The sequence below is a fragment of the Pleurodeles waltl genome, chromosome 11, assembly GCF_031143425.1.
Source record: "Pleurodeles waltl isolate 20211129_DDA chromosome 11, aPleWal1.hap1.20221129, whole genome shotgun sequence".
Classification (NCBI taxonomy): Eukaryota; Metazoa; Chordata; class Amphibia; order Caudata; family Salamandridae; genus Pleurodeles; species Pleurodeles waltl.
In genome coordinates, this window is record NC_090450.1 from 955,647,409 (window position 1) to 955,675,011 (window position 27,603).

The following is a 27,603-nucleotide window of genomic DNA, read 5'->3' on the forward strand; positions in this document are numbered from 1 at the left end:
CCAACAAGTTGATGTGGAGTCTGGATTCCACCAGAGACCTCGGATCTCCACCTCTGTCAGATGGTTGCTCCATCCCAGGAGTGACGCATCTGTCAAAACTGCCAGATCTGGTTGGGGAAGGGAGAGGAGCCTGTCTGTGACCCAATCGCGGTTCGTCAGCCACCGCTGCCGGCCTTTTGCAGTTCCCTCAGATATCAGGGCCAAGTCAGAGATTTTGCTGATGCTGCGCAACCTGGAACTGAGGTCTCACTACAGAGCTTGCATATGTCATCTGGCATTATTTACCAGCAGGAGACCATGAGGCCCAGCAGCCTCAGTCATTCTCACCGAAATCCAGGATAAAGGCTAGGAGGGCTTAGTGGCTGCAACTGCCAGGGGGTTGGTGGCAGATGACTTCTGGCTACCAGACCCACACGGTCGGAATGCACAGTGTCCACGCACAGCTTGGGATGCTTGCGCAGGACTAGGACTGGCATGGTGGCCTGCCCTTTCCATAGCCATGAAAGGGGCAAAAGGCAGACTGGGGGCAAGGTGTCACGGAGTTGCCCAAGGACTTGGCCCACGAGTCCCTGTAGCATTCCACGCCAAATCTGCCTTTTCTCCAAGGAGATGAGTCCTGTCGAAGGGCATGTCCATGAGGTTGGCCTGAACATCCTCCAAAAAGCTAGTTGTTCTTAGCCAAGCGTGGTGCCTCAAGGCCACTGTCAACGGAACCGTTGTGCCCAGTCCAAACCCCACCTGATGGTGAACTTTGCTGCATCTCTCTCATCTTTCACTGATGAGGAGAGGACGATACAGGCCTCCTCCGGGACCTGTGGCAGCACTTGCACAACCGTATACCACAGGGTATGGGAATAACGGCCCAAAAGGCATGCGGTGTTCACCAACCATAATGCTAGGCTGCTGGAAGAAAGATTTTTCTTGCCTAATGTATCTGCATCAAGTGACGCAGTTCCGGCTGAGTCATCGGAATTAGAATGGGGTTGACACCGCTGTGGGGCGCCGGCAGCATCAGGACCATCGGCGTTTGTGCCAGCACTGGAAAAGGGTCGCATTGGCATGACCAGCGCCGGTCCGGGTGCATGATCGGATCCACTAGACCCCACTGGAGCGGAGACTGGAGCCGTCTGCCTGGAACCTAATGGCGCCTCTTCCAACCCAGCGGGGCCTGAAGGAACACCGGAGAGGTCAGCCCACTTGAATATGGGTTGCATGACCTCGTGAAAGTCTTTTGCAGTGGTCGCTCTAAGAAATTGTTGGGCGCACGGAGTCTGACCTGTTGGCAGCTCAGCCGAACCATACCTGTAATGCCCATGTTCCGTACTTGTCGCGTCAGCCAACAGACGAGGAGAAGTCGAAGACTGCTTCGACTTCTTTTGTTTCTAGTGCTTCTTCTCTGAATGTTCCAAGGACTTCAAGTGAGAAGAAGAGGACTTGGGGCTCCTGGAGCGGTCACGCGACCTTCTCCTCAATCGGAACCGAGACCTCCTAGGGGTTGGGCTCAATGGCGTCCACTCCTGGGCCACAAGCAGCTTTAGGGAGCGCTCCCTCAAAACTTTCAGTCCGAGCACGATTTTGAGTCATGGACACGCTCAAGACACCATCAGCACACAAGGTGTGGGTCCCTTACCGCCATGGTGCGGTGACAGGTGCCACATGGCTTAAACCCTACTTTGCGGGATGACATCCTCAAGACACTTTAAAATCGGTCAAAAAAATGTCATAAAAAGCCTGTCAAAAAGAGACCGAGAGGTAGCTCTTCTCTTGATCAGCGCTAACTGGTGCGGAAAGAAAAGAACAGACGTCTACGCTTCTCGGTGGTGCCTAAATAGGTCACTGCGGATTCCCTTCTGGCGTCAACGATGCCACACGGAATTGAAGAAAGAAGCGGGGCAGTGGCAGGTTGGGGTGCAGGCTAGCAGCATCTTTGGTGCCGTCGCAGTGGTTTTTCTTCTTGAACAGCACAAAACACACAGTTCCCAGTGGTGTAGGCAGATGAACATGAAGTTTTTGGTGTCCCCGAGACTTCCAACAGGCGGCAAACTCTACTCTAAGCCCTTGGAGAACTCTCTCAAGCAGTATGCACAGCAAAGTTCACCCTTTGCTCTCTTTTAAAGCAGAAGCAGCAACTGCAGGCCAATCCAGCAAAGCAACACAACAAAGGGGCAGTACGCCTGCTCCAGCTCCTCAGCTCTTAGCCTTGGAAGAGGTTTCTCTTGATCCAGAAAGATTCTATAAGTCTAGGGTTTCGCGTCCACTACTTATACCCCTTTCTGCCTTTGAAGTAGGCAAACTTCAAAAGGAAAGTCTCTGTTGTTGACAAGATCCTGCCTTGCCCAGGCCTGGCCCCAGACACACATCAAGAGGTCAGAGACTACATTGTGTGAGGGCAGGCACAACCCTTTCATGTGTGAGTTACCACTCCTCCCTCCAGTCTAGCCCAGATGGCCCATCAGGATTTGCAGGCCCCTTTGTTTCACTGTCTAGAGGGAATTTGCAACAGCCCAACTGTCAGTTTGACCCAGACGTGGAATACACAAGCAGTCAGAGGCACATAATAGTTTAAGCAAGAAAATGCCCAATTTCTAAAAGTGGCATTTTCAAACTGACAATCTTAAAACCAACTTTACCAAAAGGTGTATTATTAAATCATGAGTTCAGAGATCCCAAACTCCATATTTCATTCGTCGCTCAAAGGGAAACTGCACTTTAATAATATTTAAAGGCAGCCCCCATGTTAACCTGTGAGAGAGACAGGCCTTGCAAAAGTGAAACTCGAAGTTGGCAGTATTTTACTGTTAGAACATGTAAAACACATCCGTATATGTCCCACCTTTAACATACACTGCACCCTGCCCATGGGGCTACCTTAGGGGTGCCTTACATGCATAAAAAGGGTTGGTTTAAGCCTGGCAAGTAGGTAAACTTGTGAAGTCAAACTGGCAGTTTCAAACTGCACACACAAACTGCAGTGGCAGGTATGAGACATGTTCACAGGGCTACTCATGTGGGTGACACAACCAGTGCTGCAGGCTGACTAGTAGCATTAGATTTAACGGCCCTAGGCACCTCTAGTGCATTTTACTAGGGACTTACTAGTAAATCAAATATGCCAATCATGGATTAACCAATCACCAATACAATTTACATTGGAAGCACTTGCACTTTAGCACTGATCAGCAGTGGTAAATTGCACACAGACAATAAACCAACAAAAACAGATCAGAAAAAATAGGAAGGAGGCATCTAAATGTTTAGGGATGACCCTGCAATAAGGGCCATTTCCAACAGCCACCCAACCCACGCAGGGGTACTGCTCCAGCAAAGATCTCCTGAATCCAGTCTGATGCCTGGGAAATTCAAAGATAAGGAATCTGCAGCTAGAAGTCTCTATCAGATACGCAATTTACTTTTCTCAAACACACAATAATTTAAGTAGGACTCATCCGATCTACACAAAGGCAAAATGAGGAGTGTAACTGCCCTTAGAAATGTGACACAGTTTAATTTACTGCCCTTGTCATTTTCACAAATAGCTTCCAATGCTGTTGCCTATGCTGGGCTCCTGTCTTAGTGACACCTGAGAAAATTATCTCACTATACAAATGTATATGAATTGTTGGTTTTGTAACTGCTTGCTTACTACTAATTGTGCAACAATCATGCAGACCCCTCAAAATCCCCTGTTGGTTACAAAAATATACCCATGAGCAACATGCCTTCTCCTCAGCAGCTCAAGGTCATCTACCCTGCTTTCTTAAATTTAGATTTTTCTGTTGTGGCAAACGTCAATGCTGTCATTTACAGGGCAGCTGCAAAACTTTCAAAAACATCTATAGTAATAACTAAAGCTAAAATAAAATATCAAGAAAATAGTCAACAATAGCTCTCACTGGGTGGCATTCGTTCACTTCCCTCATAACAGCGCCAGTGTTGAGATTGCCTTTATAAAGTTGTGCAGATTTTTGTTATCCTTACCAGAATCTGAAAAGCTTTAAGTGCTGGGCACTCACAATCACAGTGTGGTGACCTCTTTCTTTCTTTGAATTACCTGCAAAGCATGTCTCAGTTATGGTTTAAGTAAGGAGGTTAACCTCCTTCCATCAAAATTCTCTTTAAAGCATCTCCCACAAACTGACCCAACTACACTACCTTTATAATGACCCGCTGATCAGACTGGTCTTCTAAGATACTGTCCGTGGGATATGACTCAATTTGTTGTCTGATGGCAGAAGCAATGGCTGGGACGAACGTCAAAGGATTCAAATCCAAATCGTCACAGAGAATTTCTGCAAACATTTCTGGAGTCATCAGCTTCTCTGAGATGGGGTGAATAGGAAAGAAATAAAGAAAATCAAAATGTTGGTTAAACACTAACAAACCAGAAATACACAGAAACCAAGAGTATAGATGAGGCTTTTGCAGAATGAGGTGCAAAAAATGCTGCCATAGCAACTTTAGTCCAATCTGTCTAATTAATATTTAGGCACTTTACTCTGAACCCCTACTGAGAACACAATTATACACTTAAAGTTTACTGTGAAAAAAAAAAACACAACACTGCAGAGAACATGCTTCACGTCTAATGAGAATGAGGGGGTTTCACGATTGGAGCCCCCATGTGTAACCTGGACAATGTGCGGATCAGGAGAGAAAAACCTCCCCAGCATCCATTTGGCACTTCTAAATTATTTGTTCCTGCATATATTTACACAACACACACAACTTACCCTGAGGTCCACTTTACAAAAATGAGACCAAATCTGTGGTTCTGTGAAATTAAACAGTACTTCCCCATCCCAATTTCCTCAAAGGGCATGCACTGTTGCAAGGAAGGAGTCCACATGATGCATTATATTGTGGCATTTAAAATGTTCAACTGGAAGCTCCCTCATTCATTCATTTATCACTTCACTATTTAAAATGAGCCTACAATACAATTGATGTGAATACCCTGGATAGTTCTGGGTATTTCTGTAACTACCGCTGATGTAGATCCAAACTGATAATATACTGTCTTTTTAAACTCTATATTGCCTATGGCTCAGCATCACCATCATGGCTATAGTTAGGATAATTTTGTGGTGACTTGCATCCAACATTCCCATTGTCACACATATTCAATCTAAATACATCCAGGACAATGGAAAAGGTTAAGAGAAACATGAACATCCATGACACGAGAGTAGGCTGATCATGAAAGAACACAAGAGAGCACCTAAATCATGAAGCGAGATGTTGAAATAGGAGAAAGGAAAACACACAAACATGCATCTAAAACCAATTTCAGGAGCTGCTACAGCATGAGGATTAATTATGTGTACTAAAGACAGCAGCAGATGGATGAGAGGCTCATTATATAAACAAAGGCATTGTTCCCCAGCTCTGCAGGAAGCTATTGCTACTTATGTCACCTTCAAGGTCTTCAGCGCTAGAGTGGACCTGTTGGTCAACTCTTACATAGTTTTTGCTCATTGTTGAAAGGGCTTCATGAAAAAGAAAAATTGGAAATGTTAATTTACCAGGCAGACAAACATGAGGCAATGAAGCAGCAAAATCAGATAATAGTCCTGCCCTGTAAAAGGGCAGAATACACAGCACCAGTCAGTGCTATAACTGTACGTCCAAATGAGGAGTTTAATTTATTCTTTCAATGTTAAGAAGCCATGCAATTGGAGCTCTCCACCATGCATGTTTTACCACATTACTTACACAATGAGGAAGACGTACCTATGGAACAGTGGCCAGTATGCCTCTCAAAAGTGAGAAGAGGCTGCCGAACAGTAAGCAAGAAAAGCAGTGCTTACCATTCATGTTCCAAGTGAAAGCATCTCGTAGCTTCTGCCCATCAATCTCCATGTCAAGCCGAATTGGAACAAGAACCTCTGGCTGGGAAGCATTCTCATGGATCACTGCTGGGTCATGGTCATCAAAACTTTGACGCAGAAAATAATAAAGAAAGAGAAAGTGAAAACCTCAAGAGTTCCTGGCCACCATTTATGCATACTGCAGATGTTTTTTAATTGCAAATATGAGATGCTTAACTAAAAGGCTGGAAACTAGAGTTTCAAGATTAAGGTACCCAATCAGAATGGTGTCAGCGAAGAAAATAACATTAGGTGTGCAGTGAGCAACCAAACTCTGTGGGTACCCCAAAGTGCTGAGACAGTTGTAAGGCAGCATAAAATACAAACTGAATAGCTCCCATAATAATGTAAGACTTTCTTTATCCCTAACCATTTAGGCTGGACTTGTGTTACACTGTAAACAGCTGCACTTTCATACATCCTCCAATGGTCAGTGATTAAAAGGTAAGTATCATAAACTCTGGCCTCCAGGACAGACTATCTTTCCGCATTTCACTAGCTTAGTCTACTGCACAATTCCTGTTGAAGTTCTTTGCAAAAAACCCTCTTCCAATTTTTATGGCCATCATCATATTACTCTTTTAGTCTATACTATTGGTCAATATGCAAACTTAATGCATATATTCCCAGAAAGGAAGACAAGAAGCTGATCCAGTAAATGCCCCAATTAATCCCGGTCCCAGCCAGAAAGAATCGGGTATCTTCAAGTAAAAGTTAACACCTCAAAGTATTAGTGAAAAGAATGTTACTCCTGTAATGAAGTCAGCATGCTGTACAACAAATCTGCAATTAGGCATAAAATATTAGTTTATGAAACAATGATTTAGTACGCAGATGTGAAACACCAGTTTCTCAAGGTGCATTTGTCACTTTGAGGCATCAGAGAAGTCTAAGTCCCAGTGATAGTGATTCACTTATCTTCAGATTGCCTGTTCCATTAAATGACTTTCCATTAGTGTTTTTGTAATTTTGAGATTGATGCAGAGTTTGCAATTACCTAGGTGAGGGCTACTGGTATTGGTTTTTGGGCAGTGGATCGTGAGGACTTATTACGAAAAGCATTTAGGGTAAAATAAATAATGAATGCTATTCGTGAGATGATAACTTTTTGTAGACAGTGAAATGGTCCCATAAAACATACTGCAGCAGATTATCAAGATTAAGGGCTTTATTTAGATTCAGGAGGATGGCCCACCAGGGCAGCAAAGGGATGGCCTGTACTCCCCTAGTGCAGGACCACCAGACATTTCTAGAGATCCTCATCTGTCTGACAGGATCTCATTGTTGTGATGGGAGATGTTATCATCGTGCATCTCTTCGCAGCACTGAATGTTTCCCCGAATGCATGTTATCTTTAATGAGCATACTCAATAAACGTTTTTGTTCAGAGAAAACAGTACAAACTGCAAAGCAGAGTTTTTTTTTCTACGAACAAAATGTAAATAGCTCCATTGTGCATGGAGATTTTTTTTATGCGTGCAGGGGATCCTTTAAAAGTTTCCAAGCACTTTCCGCCATGCTGTGCATGATGGGACGGGCAGGTAAAGTGAGTGACTGTAGGCCTATCCTCAAGAGAACTGGACATCCGTCAGTGTGACGGATTCATCCAATAACATCAGATAGGGGGCAAGAAGGAGCCTTGCCAGGACAGGAATTGAGGTGGTTTTCAACTAAGATGCACATTTCCGGTTATAGTGAGTTACAGTCCTTCTTTAGGCAGATAACATAGAAGGTCTCTTTCTCCTGCTTATATACAAACATTATAGTCAAAATCACCATTCGGTGGCTACAAAACTGTAGACTGTTCGGATGCCAGCACTGCAATAAGTATTTGAGTGCAAGTGAAAAAGATCCAGCTAGAAACCCGATTTGTCCCACACAATGTATGTCATTAAAATATTAGACAAACTCTTCTCCCATTAAAGCAAAGGGATGGCATTACCAAACAATAAGCTGCATTGTTACATGCTTGAAGGGGTCTCTCAGAAGACCAGACTTACCAAAGAGGGAAAGTTCTCTTCTTATCCCGGCCCATTCGATTTCTGTTGATTGTTGTGGAGCAAGGCACTGCGTCCAGGTGATGGGAGCTGTTAGGCAATGTTGGTACCCATTGGCTGTTCCTCTTTGCTTTCTGCTCTCTATGAACATATTAAACAATTATGATAAAGTACCGATTTGGTGTGCAAATGTAGGGATTTAATAATAAGGAACCCAATGATTGCACAGCCTGCTCGGATTAATAGTAGCTCCTAGACATTCTCACAAGTACCTATTTAATAAGAAGCATTGCAAAGCCAATAAATCTGGCCTTAACAAGTGTGTGATTTTTTTCTTTTGCAAAAATATACATTTTGCAAAAACAAATTGGAGAAAAATACTACCTGAACATGTAAAAATAAAAGGAATGGCAAGACGCACAGGCAACCCAGCCTTGGCACTAATGTGTCCTCATTTTCAGGTGGCTACATGTGATCATGCACAATGCCATCACTTTACAATGCAAGATAGCGAGTAGAAAGAGAGGGCATACCCAGTGCCCTAAACTGTGGTGCGTGAAAGCAAAATGGGAATAACACCTGAATAAACCAATGGACAAAGACCTAAAGCCCCAGTATATATACACCCCACACCCCTGGTAGTCACCACTGGGTAGTTATAGTTATGATCGTGTTTCCACAGGAAATGCCTTTTTTGTGTTGCCAATGTTTTTGCTCCACTTGGGAAATCACCAGGAAACTTTAAGAAAAAAGAAAACGCTACTTTTGTGACTAGTTAGTGCATGGAATGTTTTGGGGTAATCCATCAATAAAGGAACGAGAAAATTAAAAGGGGGTCCCAAACTGCATTTTTCCCAGTTTGTTTTTGAATAGTAACTCTAGACACAGCTAAAGAACAAATCACTGAACAGATTTACACCAAATTTGTCAGAAATCTAGATCTTGGTCCTGTAAGAGTGCTTTTTGTGTTTTGGTGTAAATTCGTTCAGCAGTTTTGGAGATATTAAGGTAAAAAAGAAAGAAAAAAAAAGCACGAAGCGTCCGCAGGCCGACATTTCTCTGTTGATTTTTTTTTTTCAAAATGTGCTGCAAGGACCTGCAAATCCACGACAAAGTTGAAAAAAAAATTAATATTGTGGGCTTTGCATTAGTTTCAATACAAACACCTGTGGGTGTGGAAGTTAATAAAATATCTACTTGTCCATGGGACAGGTTACTTTTTCAACGTACCTGTCCTGTACAAAATCTATTTGTCCCTTTGGTGCCACGTAGTGCAGCTACAAATTATGGCAGCAATCTTATTATGTAAGAGCTCTGATAATAGCCTCTTTGATTATGCCACGGCTACTACTATAGTAGGGCTTGAATACTTGCAATTTCAATCCCTACTATATATAGTAATTTCCTTATTTTGCTACCTATCTACATACTCTGGCTGGAGAAAGCAGTAAGTAATAGTTCTAGGTCTGGAATACCTTTGACTCTGTAGACCTACTAACTTCCATGTTTTAAGGATTGTCACCAGATCTTCTCTAATCTTTTCTTAGAATGAGAAAGGTTGTAAATGTACTCCTGACAATGGCAGAATTAGAAGTTCTTTCAGGGTTGGGAAAAAAAGTGGTTGGAGGAAAAGACCTTGTAAACGCTCAATAGAATTTCACATGAGCGAATCTACAGATGTATATTTGCTCGTGCTAAAATACAGTTCACAAATATTTCTAGGAGTAGGATCTCCTCGTCTACTTCTGGAAATTCATTAAAAAGGCACTAATTCGAAGACATACCATGGATGCAATTTTGTGACTTTAAGAATTGGGTCCCTAATTACTTCTGGCATTAACAAAGACATTTTGTTTTTAATAAACTTCTATTTCTCTCCCTCTCTATCGGCTTGCTTTACTGTGAGTGACCCCATTCTGCTCTTCCACAAGCAGCATAATGATACACAAAGTAGTTTTGTTCAGTACTACAAACTACTGTGGCAATCAGTGGCGTAACAAAACTGGACGCCCCCATCAAAGAACATGGAACACTATGTTATTATCATTTTATTTTTCCTAGAAGAATGGGTGGGGCTAGGCTGGAGGTAGGTGGTCGGAGGAGGGGTATGTGTACCACAAAGTGGGCATGTCTGTTTGGCCGGCCGTGATGGGCCGTCCAAACAGACATGCGCACTTTGCATGTTCACTACCCAGCTTTATTGCACAGCCAAGTGAAAAACATGCACAGGCGATCACTCCTAATCTGAGCGGCGAAGCAGGTCGCCCACACTAATCACGATGCTGCTGTCACGCTAGTGATTGGCTCGGAGCTTGTCTGCAGAGCAGCCGGTAAGAGGACGGAGGGGAGATGAACCTATCTCCCCAAGAAAGTGTTTTTTGTTTTCTATCCAGCCACGCCACCCCTGTTCAGTGGCAGCTGCCGCTGACTGGTGGCAATGTGTGCTATTTGAGACCAGAAATGTTTCTTTTTGCCAGTGTTTGTTTTACAATGGTGAGGGCCTGGCAGCTCCCACAACAATAAAGTGTTAAAAAAGCCATGTCAAAACAAGACATGCATTGACGAAACCAAAAGACTCACAATAAAATGTGGGATCGCTTGGCTTTGCCAGTGCTCGTTTAATTTCATGCTTCCCATAATCTTGTTGAAAATAATTACACTGATTTTCCATCAGGAATATTTTTTGGAAAATACTAGCATGCATCAACACAATTTACTAAATGATGCCGCAAAAAAATAGCACCTAGCAATTCACAGTATCAACATTTTTTTTTCCTACTTGCATTTTTTTCCAGAACATTTTATCTTGAAAGGAAAGAATCATCACTCTTGCTTATAAGCTTCCACCAACATTTCCATCTAATCACAGCATTACACTTAGCGTCATGTTGTTAACGTTTTCAAACATGTGAACACTTTTTGCCATTTTTTTATTGTTACTGGAAACACTGTCAGTAGTGCAGTGTGACCTTAATAATGAAGGATTCATTAATAAAACAAATACAAGTTCAAACAGCCTTAACACATACACACATATTACCGCAACTGCAGACAGTTCCACTCTCTGAAAACTGGCAGCCAAAGGTTTGTGCTGCAGGGAGTTGGGCCTACTTGTCCCAAGATCCAAATAACCATTAAAACTTGTTGCCCTGGGAATTACACATCCCTGAAAAAACCCAGGGGCAGGGATACCCAATTTTATTTAGGGGTGCGCTGCTCCCCTCCCAGAGCCTTTTAAGCCCCTAGTGATCCGATACCCTAGGCCTGGCTCAGGCACTGTGTCCCAGGAAGCCCACCCCTGGAACAGAGTAGGTTCCCTGTCTGCACTACAGCAGGCAGGGAAACATATGTTTTTTTTAAATCTCCAGCCACACTGAAGTAAACATGCCTTCCCTGCCTGTAGGAGTGCAAGCAGGTAAAGCATGTTTGCTCTCAGCTGGCATTAGATTTAAATATGCATCTGCTGGCTGGGAGCAAACTTCTGTTTTGTTTCCCTACTCGCACAGCAATGGGGGATCCTATGGCCAACCCTTCACTGCACATGACCGAAGGCCAAGTGCGGCATAGGGTTAGCTTCCTGGTGAATATCTGTAATTTGTTTTAGCCTAAAACACTACATTGTTACTGAACTTTTCACCTAACTATATAATTACTTCAACCTTTGGTTGTTACAGTGGAAATACAAATGTTTATAGGTCGGACTGAAACACTATTGCATCCATTTCAGTGCAATCCTTTATGGATGGAGTTAAGTAATAAGAGTGGAAAGGAGATTAAAAGGACTGTAGGGGTACAATTTAAAAAGCTGTAGATCATTCATTCGACAATGCTGAAGGTGGGCTACATGGATGGGTAGGACAGGTGCACATTTTGTTAATAAGGGGAGTTGAATAAACAAAAAAGTCTACGTCATGAAGAATGGTTACATTAGTGAAGCTCACATACGGATTCATTAGGAACCCTAACATCATAAACAATTCTGGAGAGTACTAAGTGCACAAGAAACGAAGCAGCAATTCCAGATTTTGGAGAAGGGCAGTCTAGAAATAAATGCAGCTAAATAAAAATAATGCATATTCAAATCCTAGAGAAAATGTACAAGCAAAAACCCGAAGACTCATCCCAAATGAGCTTCTACAAGAAAAGTTCGACTTAAATGCACAGGACACAAAGTACAAAGAATAGAAGGGACAATGGCAAACTGAATGTGAAGTGGGAATTCAAGGAAACTTTAGTTACATTCAGTTGGAGATCGTAACACTGTTTGCACAAAAACTATTGCTCCTTAAAGCAGGCTCCTTGGCCGCTTTAACTCCTAAGCAACTGTTTTCCTGAGATGGCAGAGTTGGAACCAAAATTTAACCTCAAGTCCGATGCCTGATGCTTATGCCATTCATGGCTAATGCTGTGATCTATTCATATTCTATGGGCCTTTGGTTCAGCTCCCTTCGGCCACTGTCATCTTTGACTCAGGAACATTCAGCTACATATCTGATCAGTACTTTGGATGTATTCTTTCCCCTCCCACGACATGTAGGAGGGATTACTTTGCATTTATCACTTATTTAATTATTTGGCTCTTCCAGGCATCGTATACACAGAGCAATCCTTTCAAATCGATTTGCTCTGCAGCAGGCTTTTTATTATTTTTTGCAGGATCAAACACCAACCCTAAGGCTTTTACCAATCCTTGCTTTGCACTTTAATTAAAACCCAAATGCTGAAGAAATTAAAGGACAGTGAGAAAGAAAGATAGATTTTAAAGGAAAGGCTGTAGAGTGACTGAAGTGAATCTGTGTGTAGTTAGACATCGATGAGTGGTAAAAATCGTGGTATTTTGGACAGGATTCTAAAATATAAAACGTAATTCAGACTTGTAACCAAAGGTTAAACGTTTACACTTACTTAACAGAAAATCGTTTTATCAATAATAAGCCAAAGTGTTGAAATAAACCCACTAATAGTTCCTACAACTTTAAAGGTTTTAAGACACACTATTAGCATGCACATTCCTAAAGGAATGAGGATTAGTCATCAGTTTTATCACAACAATGAGCCTATAGCTGTGATATTAAACAACATATTGCGGGTTTTAGTTTGTTAGCAGTTTATGTTATGTACCCATGGTTATGGACTTTTTATCAATAGAGTTGTGAAGTTCACCTTCTTATACAAATCATAATCTACATACAGTACTGACATCCTGTAGATAACAAGATAATGACTATTCACTTTGTTCAGTAAGGTTCAACAAAAACGGAAGCTGTAAATGATATAAAGTATTCTAAAGACAAACACTGTGCATGGAGATCAAAGGGTATCACACATGTATCTGGGCTACTTGTATACATCAGCATTTGCAAATCTGAGACCCCAGATCTTTCAATACTAAGTAACTACAATAGGTGTAAGGCAGAAAGGCAGAGGGGAGTTGCGAAATGAGTGATGGGAAACCCTGTACACCACGAATACATTAAACACAAATTCATCAAGAGGATAAAAGACAAAAGACTAGCACAAACACCACTACAAATTGGCTTCAACTCAATATTCATCAAATAGAAGGGTAATTATGGTCACTTTAAAACTTTATATCTATAATAAATAATAACAGCCCCCTAAAACGTTTTGGTACAGACACACACACACACCTAAAAATCGTACACTTTTTTTTTTTTACCACAGGCCTCAAAAAAAGTGTTTCTTTTTTTTTAAGCCACATCAGTACAGACAATAATATCTTAGTCCAGTCTATCAATTTACACTACCCTCCAACCTGTCATACAGGATCCTTGCCACACTCAAAATGAAACATAAGACTGTACAATTCTGGAGGGTATATCATTTCATCTAAAATTATAAAAGTGCAGAAGAAAGCACCATGTGCATTTCAGATTTTAAAAATAGCTCACTGTCATCAAGAAGACAAAACAAAAGGTTGTTTCGGTTAATTGATATCTACTGGACACTGAGAATGCATAGCTTCAAGAGGATGAGTCAAAAAAAGGAAACCTAATTCCCCAAAATTCTCATTGATGCTTTCACATCAAAATCCCAAATATGTTGTAGTGGATCAGTTAGCACAAATTGTTTAAAATCGATAAGGATCAACAAACCATCCAGGAGGTGGACAACTGAACATTCATGAACTTGAACAAGGCACAGCAGTAAAAAAGAGACTGAAAATTAGGCATAATTACAGGTGTGAATTAACTAATAAATGTAGTGAACCTTGATAATAAAAAGAAAATGCAACAAAGTGGTTGCCCCATTAAATCATGCCACAACGATTTCAGGATTATGTTAGCTCGGGCTCTGAAAACAGAAAGACCTTTTTTTTAAGAAACTGTGTCTTAAATATTGAGATTTAGAAGTGCAAAAAGAGAGAATACCTGTGCATAGATTAAGTCAGAATCCTTAATTGTGTTCCGGAAAACATAATTCAGTTTAAACTTGGGCATGCTGCTAAACGAAGCGAGTAAGAATCTTAACTCCAAAATAAAGACATATGATGAGATATGAATATGAATCTGTAAGAAGTGTATTCTTCACATGTAGTGACAGATTTGGTACACTACAACAATGGCACATCCAAATGGGACAGGATTACCTGAGGTAGGTTGGTGGCTCAGTGCTGATAGACACTGCTTTGTATTTCTCATCATTCCCATCTAAGATCTCCTCGACTTCAGATGCTTTCAAGAGAGTGACGCTGGTGGCCAATGAAGTATAACCATGATCTGTGCAGACATATCAAACAGCTCTTAATAATGCACCCTTAGGAAATCCACATGAGTCAAACTGGCATACTGTATATTACAGCTTCACCATGCAGAAAACATTAATGATCTTTGAATCCTGGAGCGTCTCTACCAAAGATAATTCAGGCAGTACAGGAAACATAACTCATTCTTTCCAACTGAAGTTTTTGATTGATACTTAAGAGAAGTTACATTTAAGCAACATTTCGTTGAAGCATCTAACATATTTGAGAAAGCAGCAAAATACATGAACACTGTTTTTTTTTAGCAAATGTGAGAGTGACAGTGTTGGGTCTAGCCAGCTGAGCACACAAAAAAAAGAAAAGAAGGCTTGTTGATATATGAAGATATCCACTCACATTTTTTACCATGTGATGAGGCTACTATTTTTTTTCTTTCTTCCACTGACGCTAGTCTTCTCCACAGAGATGGATAACGTTTGTACAGGGAGCCACGGAACATGCGAAGGTAGTTTCCTACCTGAAAATTAAATGAGAATGATATTTATACCTCTGGAATTTTTTTTTAACACAAACTAATGTTGGGGTAGTATACAAGAACATCTACCTATTACGACCCAGAAATTTACATAAAAGAACCAATAATTTATGAGTCCATGATTGCAGTTTTACAATGTTGTATTCGGTGATTGTTCAAAACATCATCATGCTCCATTCCATCAAACAAAAAAAACAAAAATCTACAAGTAGTATTTCTTGTGGAATAATATACAAATGCTGGCTATCCGACATTCTTTAAAAGGTCTATAATCGTATTCTTCTCACAGACCTCTTTCCTCAATCCTGGAAGGAGGCAATTTTGGTGCCCCTCAAAAAGAAGCCCACTGAGACCTGGAAGACACGAACAAGCTGCACCCTATTTCTCTTCTTCCTGCACCATCTAAGATATTACAGAACTATTTGAATCAAGAGTGGATAACATTCTTAGAGTGGTTGCTCTTTTTGCATAGCGGTTGCCAGATCATGGAACTCCCTTCCCACCCATATCTCAGGTCTTTCTTCTCATGAAGCCTTTTGTAAGAATATGAAAATCTGCCTCTTCTCTTGTAGTGACGAATAGGTCTGGCTGTCTCTCCGTTCTCTTTGGTTAAATAGCGCTTTGACACCTGCTGGTATAAAACACTTTATAAGCTATCAAATTCAAAGAAAAAAAGGTCAAAACACATAACTCATAATGGAAGGCAAACAGAACAACATGACAAATCTTAAATAGTACTTCCACAGATTAGGCTGAACGAAAACGACAATGTTGCCACCTCCAACTTGCACAGCAGAGCAAAATCAAAGTTACTGTACAGTGCTATTTACACAGTGCCTTACTTAACCCTAGAAGGAAACTAGACTGTGCTTTTCTGTTTAAATACTTTTAAAATAGCTGGGCTTTACAAAGCCCAAAGCTTGTTGTTACATTTTATTTAGACCAAGTCAGGTTTAAAAGAGCTATGAAAGTGCTTCAATCATGGAAATTCGTGCAATAAAAGTGGCCCATGATTCTGTTATAGTCATGGGCTACATAAGCTTACTGAAACATCATAGGTCTGCACCAACCCTCAAAGTACTCTATATGTGGAATATCACCCAGAAAATTCCACTATTCCAAACAATCAACACTCCAACAAGGTCTGCGCCTAACCAAGACGTGGATGCCCAGCATTTACCGGAAGCTCACCCACACCAAAACAGAATTAATATTATCTTCTGAGAACTAGCCCAAACTTGGCTCCATGCAATGAACCTGGATGGATTTAATCCTCAACTTTTCCTGAATGCCAAGTACTTCATATTTACCCACAACACTAACCTCACCCAATGAAAACATCTCTAAAGAAACTAAAACGGCCTGTTAAATCTCTCTACTAAAGAAAATTAAACAATGTCTCCCAGAGAGCAACTTTAGAAATGCTGTTCAAACCCTCATACTCTTGCATCTTGATGGTGGCAACGCCCTGCTCTATGGTCTCCACAAATGCCCCTCTTAAGAGCTTCCTACATGTTGCAGAACCACTCATCAGGGACTTGAAGAAATATGACCACATCACCCTGCCCTAATTTACATCACTAATTCCTCTTGCCAGCCACTATCCTCTCCAAAAATAGCTGCATCATCCACAAGGCCATCCTGACAATTACCTCTCCTTATCTGGCTCACAAGCTCACCACCTCCAGTGGTTCTAGGCACACTCACAATTGGAGCACAATCAGTGGGGGTGGGTAAAACATAAAAAGGTGTCAAAAGCTTATCTTCATTTATATACACCTAGCATCTGGAACAACACCCCTGTGTCCTGTGGGGACACCTCAACCCTGCTCCAATTTAGGACAATTGAAAGACCCATCACAATGAAGTAAAAGTCCACTTCCACTCTAAGAACTCACCTAGGCCTACAATTACTTGGTGACTATTTGACCCATGTTTGCACCATACAAATACCACATATACAAACTTTAAAGTCTCCTAAATCCCTCTTGAGGTGTCTAAACTGAAGTATGTTTCAGGCTATTTAACTCCAAACTGCTCTAATATTCTGCATACCGTACCTTGTATACTTCTACACACTGAAACAATCTCAAACATCCACAAAGTCAATCATCTCCGATATCAAGGACTTGCCTAGCCTGAAACAAACACTGGACAGCTTTAGGCATCTCGAAGATTCATATAAGCACAAGTGTGTCAACCTTCATATAGTATGAATATCTTTTTGTTTGCAGTTCATAAAGACCATTAAGTCCATCTTCGGGTGCATCAAACTAATGACCACTGAAGAGCAAAACACAAGACACCAATAGTTAAGCAAATAAATACTAGAAAAAGGAGTTCGCATTTTCAACGCATTTGCGAGACGAACACAGATTGCCCTGTGTCGTTTTGCTGGGGGTTTTGAATACTAGCTTTCATCAGATGGCAAAACCGTTAAAAAAAATACTAGAACGTATTCAAAAGGGTGCAAAAACATTTGTTCACTTTATTCTGCATGTTAACACCAGTCCCCAAGTAAGGCACAAAACCTCGGTGGACATCCAGAGCAAGTTACATTTAAGCCATGGAGTTTAGTGCTTCAATATGGCGCTGCACTCTAAAGTAACTAAGTCTCTTAAATGGTATATCATGACTTTAAAAGCAGTTCTTGAACTCAAACCTAGCCCTGGATGTTTAGATGCACGGTTTTCGGAGCGCATTAACTGCCTCGAGGCGGTCCTTCCATTCACCCACAGGCTTACAAACCTTCAAGTTCTCCCTCCAACTCCATGGTTTAAAAAACATACAACTTAACAGCCATTCACCACAATAATTTATCACTGTAAAATCGTTTGTCCCTCAACCCCCCTGTTTTCCCACAACCCCAACCCTGGTCTTGCAATATTTAGCCCACCACTGTTGTCTTACAATCCCACTCATTCCATGTTCTTATAATGTTCTGCAAATTAACTCACTCCTCTTGTACTGCCATACAGTCCCATAAGATAAAATAAACCATGAATTTTCCTGCCTCGCCCCAAGAATTTGTAATCAGAAAAGCTAGGACTGGTCTATCACGTTGAAAGACTTTAAAACCCCACCTATTTAAATTAGACCTATCTATCTAGATCGTGCCTTCTCTCGAATATTGCTATTGTCTCTGATTACTGTCAGTGTTTTTGTTAATCTATTAGGCACCATCTCTGGTGCCATGCGCGTCTTTGCCTGTGTGGCTAGGTCCATGCTATATAATCACCTTTAATAATTAAATTAAAAGAAACAGGTCTCAGATAAACCCATTAATATAGAACTCCCATTATAGCACCAAACCTACCACTTTATTACCTCTCAGTGCCCAACCTCTAGTTTGCACATCTCCCATCTTTTCCTTCCTAATATGTTTCACAGTTGTCTCTTCTTCACTCCCTAACATCCTATTTCTCAAACCTCTCATGCTCACTTCCATTCACTGAGTCACTCACATTATCTCTACAAGTCTGTTCTGTTGGTCCCAGCCTTCAATTCCAGATTCAGAGAAGAGCAGTCTCAAGGATAAGGGCTCTGGAAGGACACGGAACCAAGAATGTCTTGGGGGGAAAAGAGAACCTCTATGGGGACAGGGCAAACTAGGGGGAAGGGAGACACAGGAAAAGGGGGCTCGCACGATTAAGTGACAATGGGCCATGAAACATCAGACAGTAAAGGGACACCTGCAGCCAATGACAGAAGCAGTGCAAGAAAGGGGCACACATGTTACAACACAAGGAGACACAATAACAAGAACCAGGGTGGCTTATTTAAATTAGACTTTACGGCAGGAACAATACATTCGCAATGATGAACTGGAGAGCCACAAACACAGCCCTCACAAAAAAGTCAAACAACACAGGTAATTTGGAAGGGTATTAGACCCATTACTCCTACATGACAACACTGCTACAGCTGACAAAGTTTAGGCGGAGGACCTTATGACCTAAACACCCATTGCAAACATGCAGAGAAAACCCACGACAAACAGGTTACAATTGAAGATTGCAAGAAAAGCACTCCACAACACTGCTGTGGGGTTATTCTACACACCCCAAGCTACTGACACAAACCAACTTGGTTCAATAACAAAATACTCTACAACAGTGGTTCCCAACCTTTTGATTTCTGTGGACCCCCACTTTATCAGTACTGGAACCCGGGACCCCCACTGAATCATTATTGGAATTCGGGGACCCCCCATTGAGTCATTACTGAAAACTGGGTACCTAACCTGTTAATATTAAAGTTTCTAAGCAGTTGCGGACCACCTGAGGAGGCTTTGCAGACCCCTAGGGACCACAGGTTCAGAACCTCTGCTCTAGAACAAATGTCAGAAGGTCAAATAATGAGCCAAAGCTGAGCTATACAAATACCAAGCAACATAAAATGGCTACAATATCTAAACACTTCATGTGGGTTGCTTTTCCAATTGCTGATAAATCCTTTTGGCAAAGCGCTCCCAGGGTACATACTAGGGGTGGGCAGAGCTCGCAGAGTTACATAAAAACTCTGCGAGATTCTGCAGAGGTCCACCAATGGGTGGAAATATACATGTAGCACTGTAATTTAGGGCCAGTACCCCAAGAAGCACTGAAAAATCATTGTGAACAGCACCATGCAAGAGCACATGGCCATTCCAGTTGATTTTGCTGCCGCTCTGAATGCCTGCATTAGAAAATGACAAGGGGACATCAAATCTCCCATGTGTTTGCATTGCTGCACGCTAGTGGGAAAAAAAAATTGCCAGATGTATTTCAAAAGTAACATAGAATCACCAAATTCCGCTGGCGGAATGAAACATTCCACCCACAGTATATACAACAATTACTCTTACAGAGTTGTGTCCCTCATGCCCCTTACTGGTATCTCTTCTGCATGGCCTCATAAGGCTCTCCCTAGGCACCTCACAAAGATTTTGTTTCTATCACAACACTCCACTGTCTGTGTCCTTCACGTGGCTCTTTCTACACCCCACATTTCAAGAACATATGGTCCACGCCACTCATCGGACTCTATAGTGTGCCGTAATAATGGCAGACATTGTGCTACATAAGTGCCATTTAACAATAGTAATACAGCATACACCTACCTGCCAGTCTCCTTTCATCACAGCACTTTCCTCACTATGCCCAACCGCTTCATGGAGGGTAACTTATTTACATATCATACAAGGCTCCGTTCCTTATACCCCATGGAAAGATGTGTTCTGCATACCCATGGTGGAGCTCCGCTCTTTATGAGCAGACTATGGGGTCTCTTCTTCATGTTTTACAGCAGTGATTCTCAAAGTGCAGCCCTCCTGACCTTCACATGTGACCCCCACCTGAATGACTGCACTAGACTGTTGTTTACTTGAGACAACACTAACAGAAAAATGTGAAATAAACATGCAAGCGTTTATTTACACGTTAACCAAAGTAAAGAAGGAGCAAATAAGGTGCCCTGCACCACTTAAATTTAAGAACACAATAATTGCTAAAGAAATTTGAAACAAATGTGCAAAAATATGCCATTTCTTCAGAATTAAAAAAGTGTATTTTAATCAACAGGCATACATGTTTCACCTTAGCAAATCAGATTAGATCAGAGCATGTAGAAGTATTTGTTTCTAAAACAGATTGTTTTCAAAAAGGAATGTATAAACATTCATGCCTCCTCCCACTTGGAAATCAATACTAATTGAGTACTAAAAGGGAAGTCAGTTGTCACATTGACCCCTCTGGGTGGCCCAGGTTGTACAAAATTATAGTTTAGTCAATCTAAACAGAAAATAAGGTTTTGGACAGCGTATATCCTAAACTCATGTATTTCAAGGTGCTCCTATAAGTCATAATGAAGAAAAAGGAAGCAAAATTAAATTAGACAATTGCCTAGGATCACACAATTTAGTCAAGTGGGGATGCCGGGACTTATACTAGGTTTTTGGTTTTACATTGTGCAATTCTATTTCATTCCAATAGAATCATCATTTTACTTCTTTTTTAGGGTCGAGCCTGCGTCGCATGCGCATGCGTATCGCAGCGAGACGCTTTAATTATTAGAAAAGGGCTCGGAGCCCTGTCGACATCACATCAGTGTTTTTCATTGGTTTGTGGGCTTGCCTATTAAAATCCGCTTGCTTTCATAAGTCGAAGGCATGCACACGTCATGCCTTTTCTGGTGGCTAGCCCTCCTCGAGCGCATCGACCAAGTACAGAAAACATGCGAGGCCCGTTGTTTTCTGTCCAGCTCGTGGACTACTTTGTCTCTATTTTACTAGTGCGATTTCGCTTGGCAGGAGTCAAGCGCTTTACACAGTTAATTGCACTTTGTCAGGTTACGTACATAAATGCACTTTTGCTGATAGGTGAAAAGTCGGTTTAGGAGTTTAAAACGCTATCAGCTCTAACATGAGCAAACACGAGACCTGTTGCATTGCAAATGCTTGTTACACTTGACTCTCTCAAGGCTTACCCCAAGGTGCAGTAAAGGGATGGCTATTCAGAGACAGCAAAACGCAGCACTGTCAAATCTGTGACTTATTAAAGACTTATGGCTTTATTTAGAAAACAGCATGGAATGCAACACTCAAAATATCTCAAACACACACTATGATTTGCCTCCCCTACGATCACCTAACCTCCTCTCATCCCCCCACCAATAAAACCTCAATGCCACTCTCTTTGCAGCATTAATGCCTCCCACACTAAAGAGCATACCTTGTGGCCCCTGAGAAAATGTTTGTGTGTACCCATGTTCAACAACAACACTACCCTTACACAAACATAGAATTTATTCTCACTATCCCTACCTACTTCCCCATAAAAGCTCTTCATCTTGCCAAGGCCCACACAATGCTTCGCCTTACACTACACAAGAGTATCTTCTCTAAGCTCCGGTCCCTTTACCCAAGTACCCACTTCAGGTTTCTCTTCCCCGTGCAGCTGACAACGCACCCATCACCAAGGACCCCAGAAGGCCCTAACTAACCCAACTAAGGTGAACCCTTTGTCTTCCTTTCCTATCCTTTCCGGGGTTCCCAGTGGCGGGACAGGCCCACCCGCACCTCAGAGCCGATCATGAAGAAGTCTCCGCCCTCCTCCAGCTGAAACTTAACGGGCTTCTGTCCGAAAGTCTTGCTTAACGCCATGATCATCCTGGCAGACCCTCTACGCTCCCAGGCCCCGTTCTTCACTCCCGGCCGGCCTCCATCCGCAGCCACCGCGCATGCGCTGCGCAGAGTCCACGCGCCGAAGGGCAACAGAAGGGGCTCGTGCACGAGAATAGGCGGAGGTGAATCGAACCTAAAATAATTGCAGTAGGTAAGAGTCTGCTTGCTGGCGGCAACTAGCTTGCATCACCAATCTCTATGTATTTTTCAATATTTATAGTACAAACGATTTGAGATCCCTATCTGTGCTCTTTTTTTATTAAGTAAAAAAGTGCATGTGTTCCAAAATGTATTAAAACCCCGCTCTTTCGATTGCAAACATAATGCACTGATGGATCTCTTTCTTTCTTCAGTTGTGTTACTATAGTTTTCAAAATAACCCTTTAGTGACGTATTCTTTAAGGAAACATACTCTAATCCAACATGGCCGCCACGTTTGCTACACACTTTGGCTCCTTCCGAGAAGGTTTCCTCTGGGGCTATTCATATGGGAGGCGACTCAGGCGAGATAGGAATTGATCAAACCATTTTCATGATGGCACATCTCCCGAAAGCAATTGTGTTGCCTTGCAATATTTGATATGCGCTTACTACTTTTGTGAGGGGCTCTGAAGCGCTTGCCTACATGGGTAGGGTGTTTCACCGCGTGTGTGTGTGGGTAAAGGTATGTTGTATCTGTTTAATTGCAAAGTTGTCATGTGTGATGCCCAGCTAGGTGCGATGACCACCAAGGTGAGACTGTCGTGTTATGGGATGCGGCTGTTAGCAAAGTGATGGCTAAAGAGATGTGAGAGAGGCACAAACAGATCTGCAGGTTTGTTTAAGATCTTTCTTACCATCACAGTTCATTTAGCTGTTTGCTGCGTGGGGGTTATTTATTTAAGCATATTTATATAGCGCAGACATTACTCCAAGGTGCTCGAGTGCTTTACAAGAAAAAAATTTTGTTGCATGGAAGTTACAAATGGTTTAGGATAGACACATATATCTATAAATTACAAAGATTAAAAATACAAAGTGGTAGATCGTTACATAAGACAGAAAGTACAGAAGTATACACATCAGTAAAAGCGTTGTTAGTTCAGAAGTCTGTGCCAAGAGTTAGTTACGGTGTCTTAATTAAAATATCGTTGGAGGGGAAGGACTTTCAGGTACGTTTTGAAAGTTGCCATCAAGGTAGATGCATACCCGCTAAGTTTTGGGTTTGGCTACGTGTGACATTTTTATGTTTTCAGTGTGCATTTGTGTGACATTTTAATAACATGGGAACCTTTTGTGTGACAGTTCAATGCAAGTATAATTAAGCAGCTGTGTCCATGTAATGAGATAAATATAAGAAATATACCCCTTTGTGGATTACGATGGGACACTATGCATTGTTTTTTGTTCAAGGGATGGGCTTCCCGGTTCCAACATACAAGTGGCGATGACTAAAATTGCAGAACTTCCTGTATATACTCGAGTCTTGTATATAGACTTTGAAACAGTATAATGTTCTTGACCTTTCAGCACAAAACAAATTAGCTTAGTTTTGCATACCACACAATTACTACAGCGCCTTCAACAATGACAAGGTCTGCACAGGATTAATTGTCCATGTAGCAGACACTTGTAAATAACAACAATGAAACGTTTAAGTAGTAATGTTAGTACTAAGTACTGCAGTTTGTGAAAAAACAGATGAAGCCTCGGGTATGCAAAACGTCTTACTTTTTATCCAATAATCCATGCAGAAACCAAAAACATTTTAAAGCATTGCAAATGTTCATACAATTAATTTTCCACGTTTCTGATTTTTTTTTCTTGACCAGCATCTTGAAATCCTTTAGCCGAGCCATCCTTCATCCTTAAAAGCGCTCCTTGCTGAACACGGAAGTTGGAATGGAGTAAACGACATTGCCTATGTGCTGCATATATGGTGGGTGCCCGTTACATACTGTGCAGAGAGTAGCTTTAGTCACAGGTGTGTTTTTTTGTGGCTCTTCAGGCAGAGCAGCCCTGAATCAGAGGTGAGGGTTAACATCCAAGTCACTGTGTCAGACTCTTAGGGCCAGATGTAGGAAACGTTTAGCGAGTCGCAAACGGCAAAAATTGCCGTTTGCGACTCGCTAAACGCGTTTCCCAATGCAGAAGTGCATATTGCGAGTCGGTACCGACTCGCAATATGCATTTCAGAATCGCAAATAGGAAGGGGTGTTCCCTTCCTATTTGCGAGTCTGAGTGGTGTGCAATACCACGGTCGCAAATGGTATCGCAGTTACCATCCACTTCAAGTGGATGGTAACCCACTCGCAAATTGGAAGGGGTCCCCATGGGACCCCTTCCACTTTGTGAATGGACCCAAAAACATTTTTTCAGGGCAGGGAGTGGTCCCAGGGACCACTCCCTGCCCTGCAAAAATACCGAAACTAAAGGTTTCGTTTTTTTTTTTAAGTGCAGCTCGTTTTCCTTTAAGGAAAACGGGCTACACTTAAAAAAAAAAAAAACTGCTTTATTGAAAGCAGTCACGAACATGGAGGTCTGCTGACGACAGCAGGCCTCCATGTTTGCGAGTGCCTATACTCGCTATGGGGCCGCAATTTGCGACCCACCTCATGAATATTCATGAGGTGGGTCATTGCGACCCCATAGCGAGTTGCAGTCGGTGTCTGAGACACCGTACTGCATACCAATTTGCGAGGTGCAAATTGCGAGTCTCATGGACTCGCACTTTGCACCTCGCAAATTTGTAAGTTGCTACATCTGGCCCTTAGTTCTTTCACTGCATACTTACAAGTGCCATGTATTGGGACCCAGGACACTGACAGCTTCTTCTCTAGACAAGAGTCTGTGACCTGTTAACAGCTGTTAGTCTCCATGCAAAGTGAATGATTGCATATCATTTGTACAGGCACAGTAATTCAAGCAGATATGGGGTGGGGAGCTCTGAATTGCGAGACAAAATAACTTATTGTGGAAATGCGGCAACAATGACAAATATGTGTTAGTTTAACCCCTGATGAGTGACTTTGGCAGGGCTTTAGTTGTGCGCAAAGTTGGAGGTAGTGAGTTCCATTTTCTGATTGCACTACCCTAGAACGAAAGAGCCATCAGCCATTCCTTTTTAAAGGACAGGAGTTCATGCACCATTGCTTTGGTGTTTCACAATAGTCTGGAGCCGCCAGTTAGTTTGAGTTTGTCTGCTATGTAATGAGTATATGTGTGCAGGGCTTTATGGATGTGCAAGCAGTCTTGTAAATATCACTGGCTTCAATTGGCAGCCATCAGAAATTGATCAGCATAGGTGTAATAGGATCTTTGTTTTGGCCCCGTGGACTAAGCACACTGCCGAGTGCAGTATTGATATCAGGGGTTAAGATGGGTTTCAGGAGACCACCAGTTTATGAGCCAAAGATTTTAACTCTTTTTCTGAGATGTAGTGGCAGATTCCCCACAGTAGACGTAGTTGATAGCATGCATTTTTGGCCACAGTGCTGATATGAAAGTGCAGGTTGAGTCTTTTTTCTAAGATGCCTCCCAGAGACTTGGCACTGTTAACAATGGTGAGCCTCCTGTTAGGGATGTTGTATGTGTCTATCCAGGATTGCAGCAGAAGAGTTGATTTTGAAGAGCAGATAAGGAGAGACTCAGTTTAATAAGGTTTAACTGTAGTTGATGAGGAGTCATCCAGTTGTGAACAGAGTTTAGGGTGGTGACGAGATGTGAGATATTGTTTTGTGAGGAGATCTTTAGATACAGCTGTATATCATCTGCATATGGGTGAAAGAAGATCCATGACTTTTTAAGAAGGGCTTTAAATGGGTTGATATGTAAACTAGAATTCAAAGAGCATCACTAACCACCTGTAATAGAAGAGTTTCTGCGGTGAAGCCCTGATTGAAACCAGAGTGGAATTCATCTAGGGCATGGGTACTCACAAACATTTTCCCAGGGGCCAAAAAGTTTGGTCTGTGACGTGCCTGGGGGCCGCATTGATGCCAGGGCGGTGGCGGTCGGGTGGGGTGAGTAGGGGGATTGGTGGCAAGGTAGGTGTAGGGGAAGCAAAGGATATACATCTAGTGGGTGAAATAAACAATGGGAAACCAGAAACCCTGGAATTAATCTCGGCTTACCCACTTTTCCAAATTTTGTGATCCTAGGCAATTGTTAAGTGTCACTTTCCCTCCTTTTTCTGCATTATCACATTTAAGATGACCTCGAAATACATGATTCATGGTGTGTGCTGCACAAAACCTGCTTCTATGTTTGATTTAATAAACTATAATGTTGTTTATGTATGATAGGAACCCAGGCCACCCATAAAGTGCACATACCAAGTGACTTGCCGCTTTAATTTACTATTGGTGGTGTTCTCAGGGTAAGGGAAATAATTAATGTTTCCAAATTTATGTTTGAAAACTATCACTTTAAAATGAATACATCTTAATGCACTGATAAAATAAATTGTACTAAGGCGAAAAGGTTCTGCATGTTAACTAAATACACTTAATTTTGAAGAGACTGTCTTAGTTTTACACTTCAGCTGCAAGATGTCTTTAAAAATGAAGGCGTTTCTAAAGTTAAGTGCAGGAGTCCCTAGTTACTTCCTTTATTTAACACCAATTAAGTTTGAAACAAATGATTGTGTGTGTATTTAATATTTTTGTCGAGTCGAGCAAAAAGCTGCCCAGTGCTCCTGTTGCCCCAGGGGCCGCAGTTAAAGGTCAGAGGGGCCTCATGAGGCCCCCGGGCCGTACTTTGAGTATCCCTGATCTAGGAGGTTATTGTCTTTGATGTGTTGGGTGAGTTGCTACGCTACACATTTTTCTTTTCTTTTTTTAGAGGAAATGCAGATTGGAGATCTGGTAATAGTTGTTGGGGTCGTTGGTACCTGCAGAGAGTTTTTTAGGGGAAGGGTGATTTGTCCCGTTTTGAGGCAGTTAAGAACTTTTCCTTGCCAGAGTAACAGATTCACCAGTTTTGCTCAGCAGGGGAGCATGTCATTATAACGGTCTTTGGCAATGTCACTGGGGGATTGTGTCTACATCATACAGGAAAGTGCCCCTTTTTGACTTTGACATGGTCACCCCCACATTTTGCCTGGTACATGATTTAGTTTTGACTGACAGTGCACTGGGTTCCTGCTAACCAGGGTCCCCAGTGCCAGATCTCTTTCCCTAAAACTGTACAATTGTTCTCCAATTGGTAATACCTTTGCCCCTGTAAGTCCCTAGTAAATGGTACCCCTGGTTCCTAGGGCATGGGTACAAAAGTGGGTCCCCAAGGACTGCAGCATATATTGTGCCACCCTCAGGGACTACGCACTTAGCACATGCAGA

The 27,603-nt window shown here is 42.0% G+C and overlaps 1 protein-coding gene and 1 long non-coding RNA gene across 3 annotated transcripts in view; one reads left to right on the plus strand and one right to left on the minus strand.

The window, feature by feature from the left end:
* SMARCB1 (SWI/SNF related BAF chromatin remodeling complex subunit B1) overlaps positions 1-22,363 on the minus strand; it is a 45,376-nt gene extending 23,013 nt beyond the window's left edge. The window contains exons 1-6 of the mRNA XM_069215183.1: positions 22,181-22,363; positions 14,985-15,105; positions 14,475-14,604; positions 7,868-8,005; positions 5,808-5,935; positions 4,153-4,319 (exon numbers count right to left, since the gene is read on the minus strand). Coding sequence (XP_069071284.1) covers positions 4,153-4,319; positions 5,808-5,935; positions 7,868-8,005; positions 14,475-14,604; positions 14,985-15,105; positions 22,181-22,270 — 774 coding nt within the window. The 5' untranslated portion in view covers positions 22,271-22,363. The remainder of the gene's footprint in view (positions 1-4,152; positions 4,320-5,807; positions 5,936-7,867; positions 8,006-14,474; positions 14,605-14,984; positions 15,106-22,180) is intronic.
* LOC138266415 (uncharacterized) overlaps positions 22,334-27,603 on the plus strand; it is a 120,830-nt gene continuing 115,560 nt past the window's right edge. For both annotated transcript variants that reach the window (XR_011199509.1, XR_011199510.1), the window contains exons 1-2: positions 22,334-22,436; positions 24,097-24,203. This is a non-coding gene — a long non-coding RNA (uncharacterized lncRNA). The remainder of the gene's footprint in view (positions 22,437-24,096; positions 24,204-27,603) is intronic.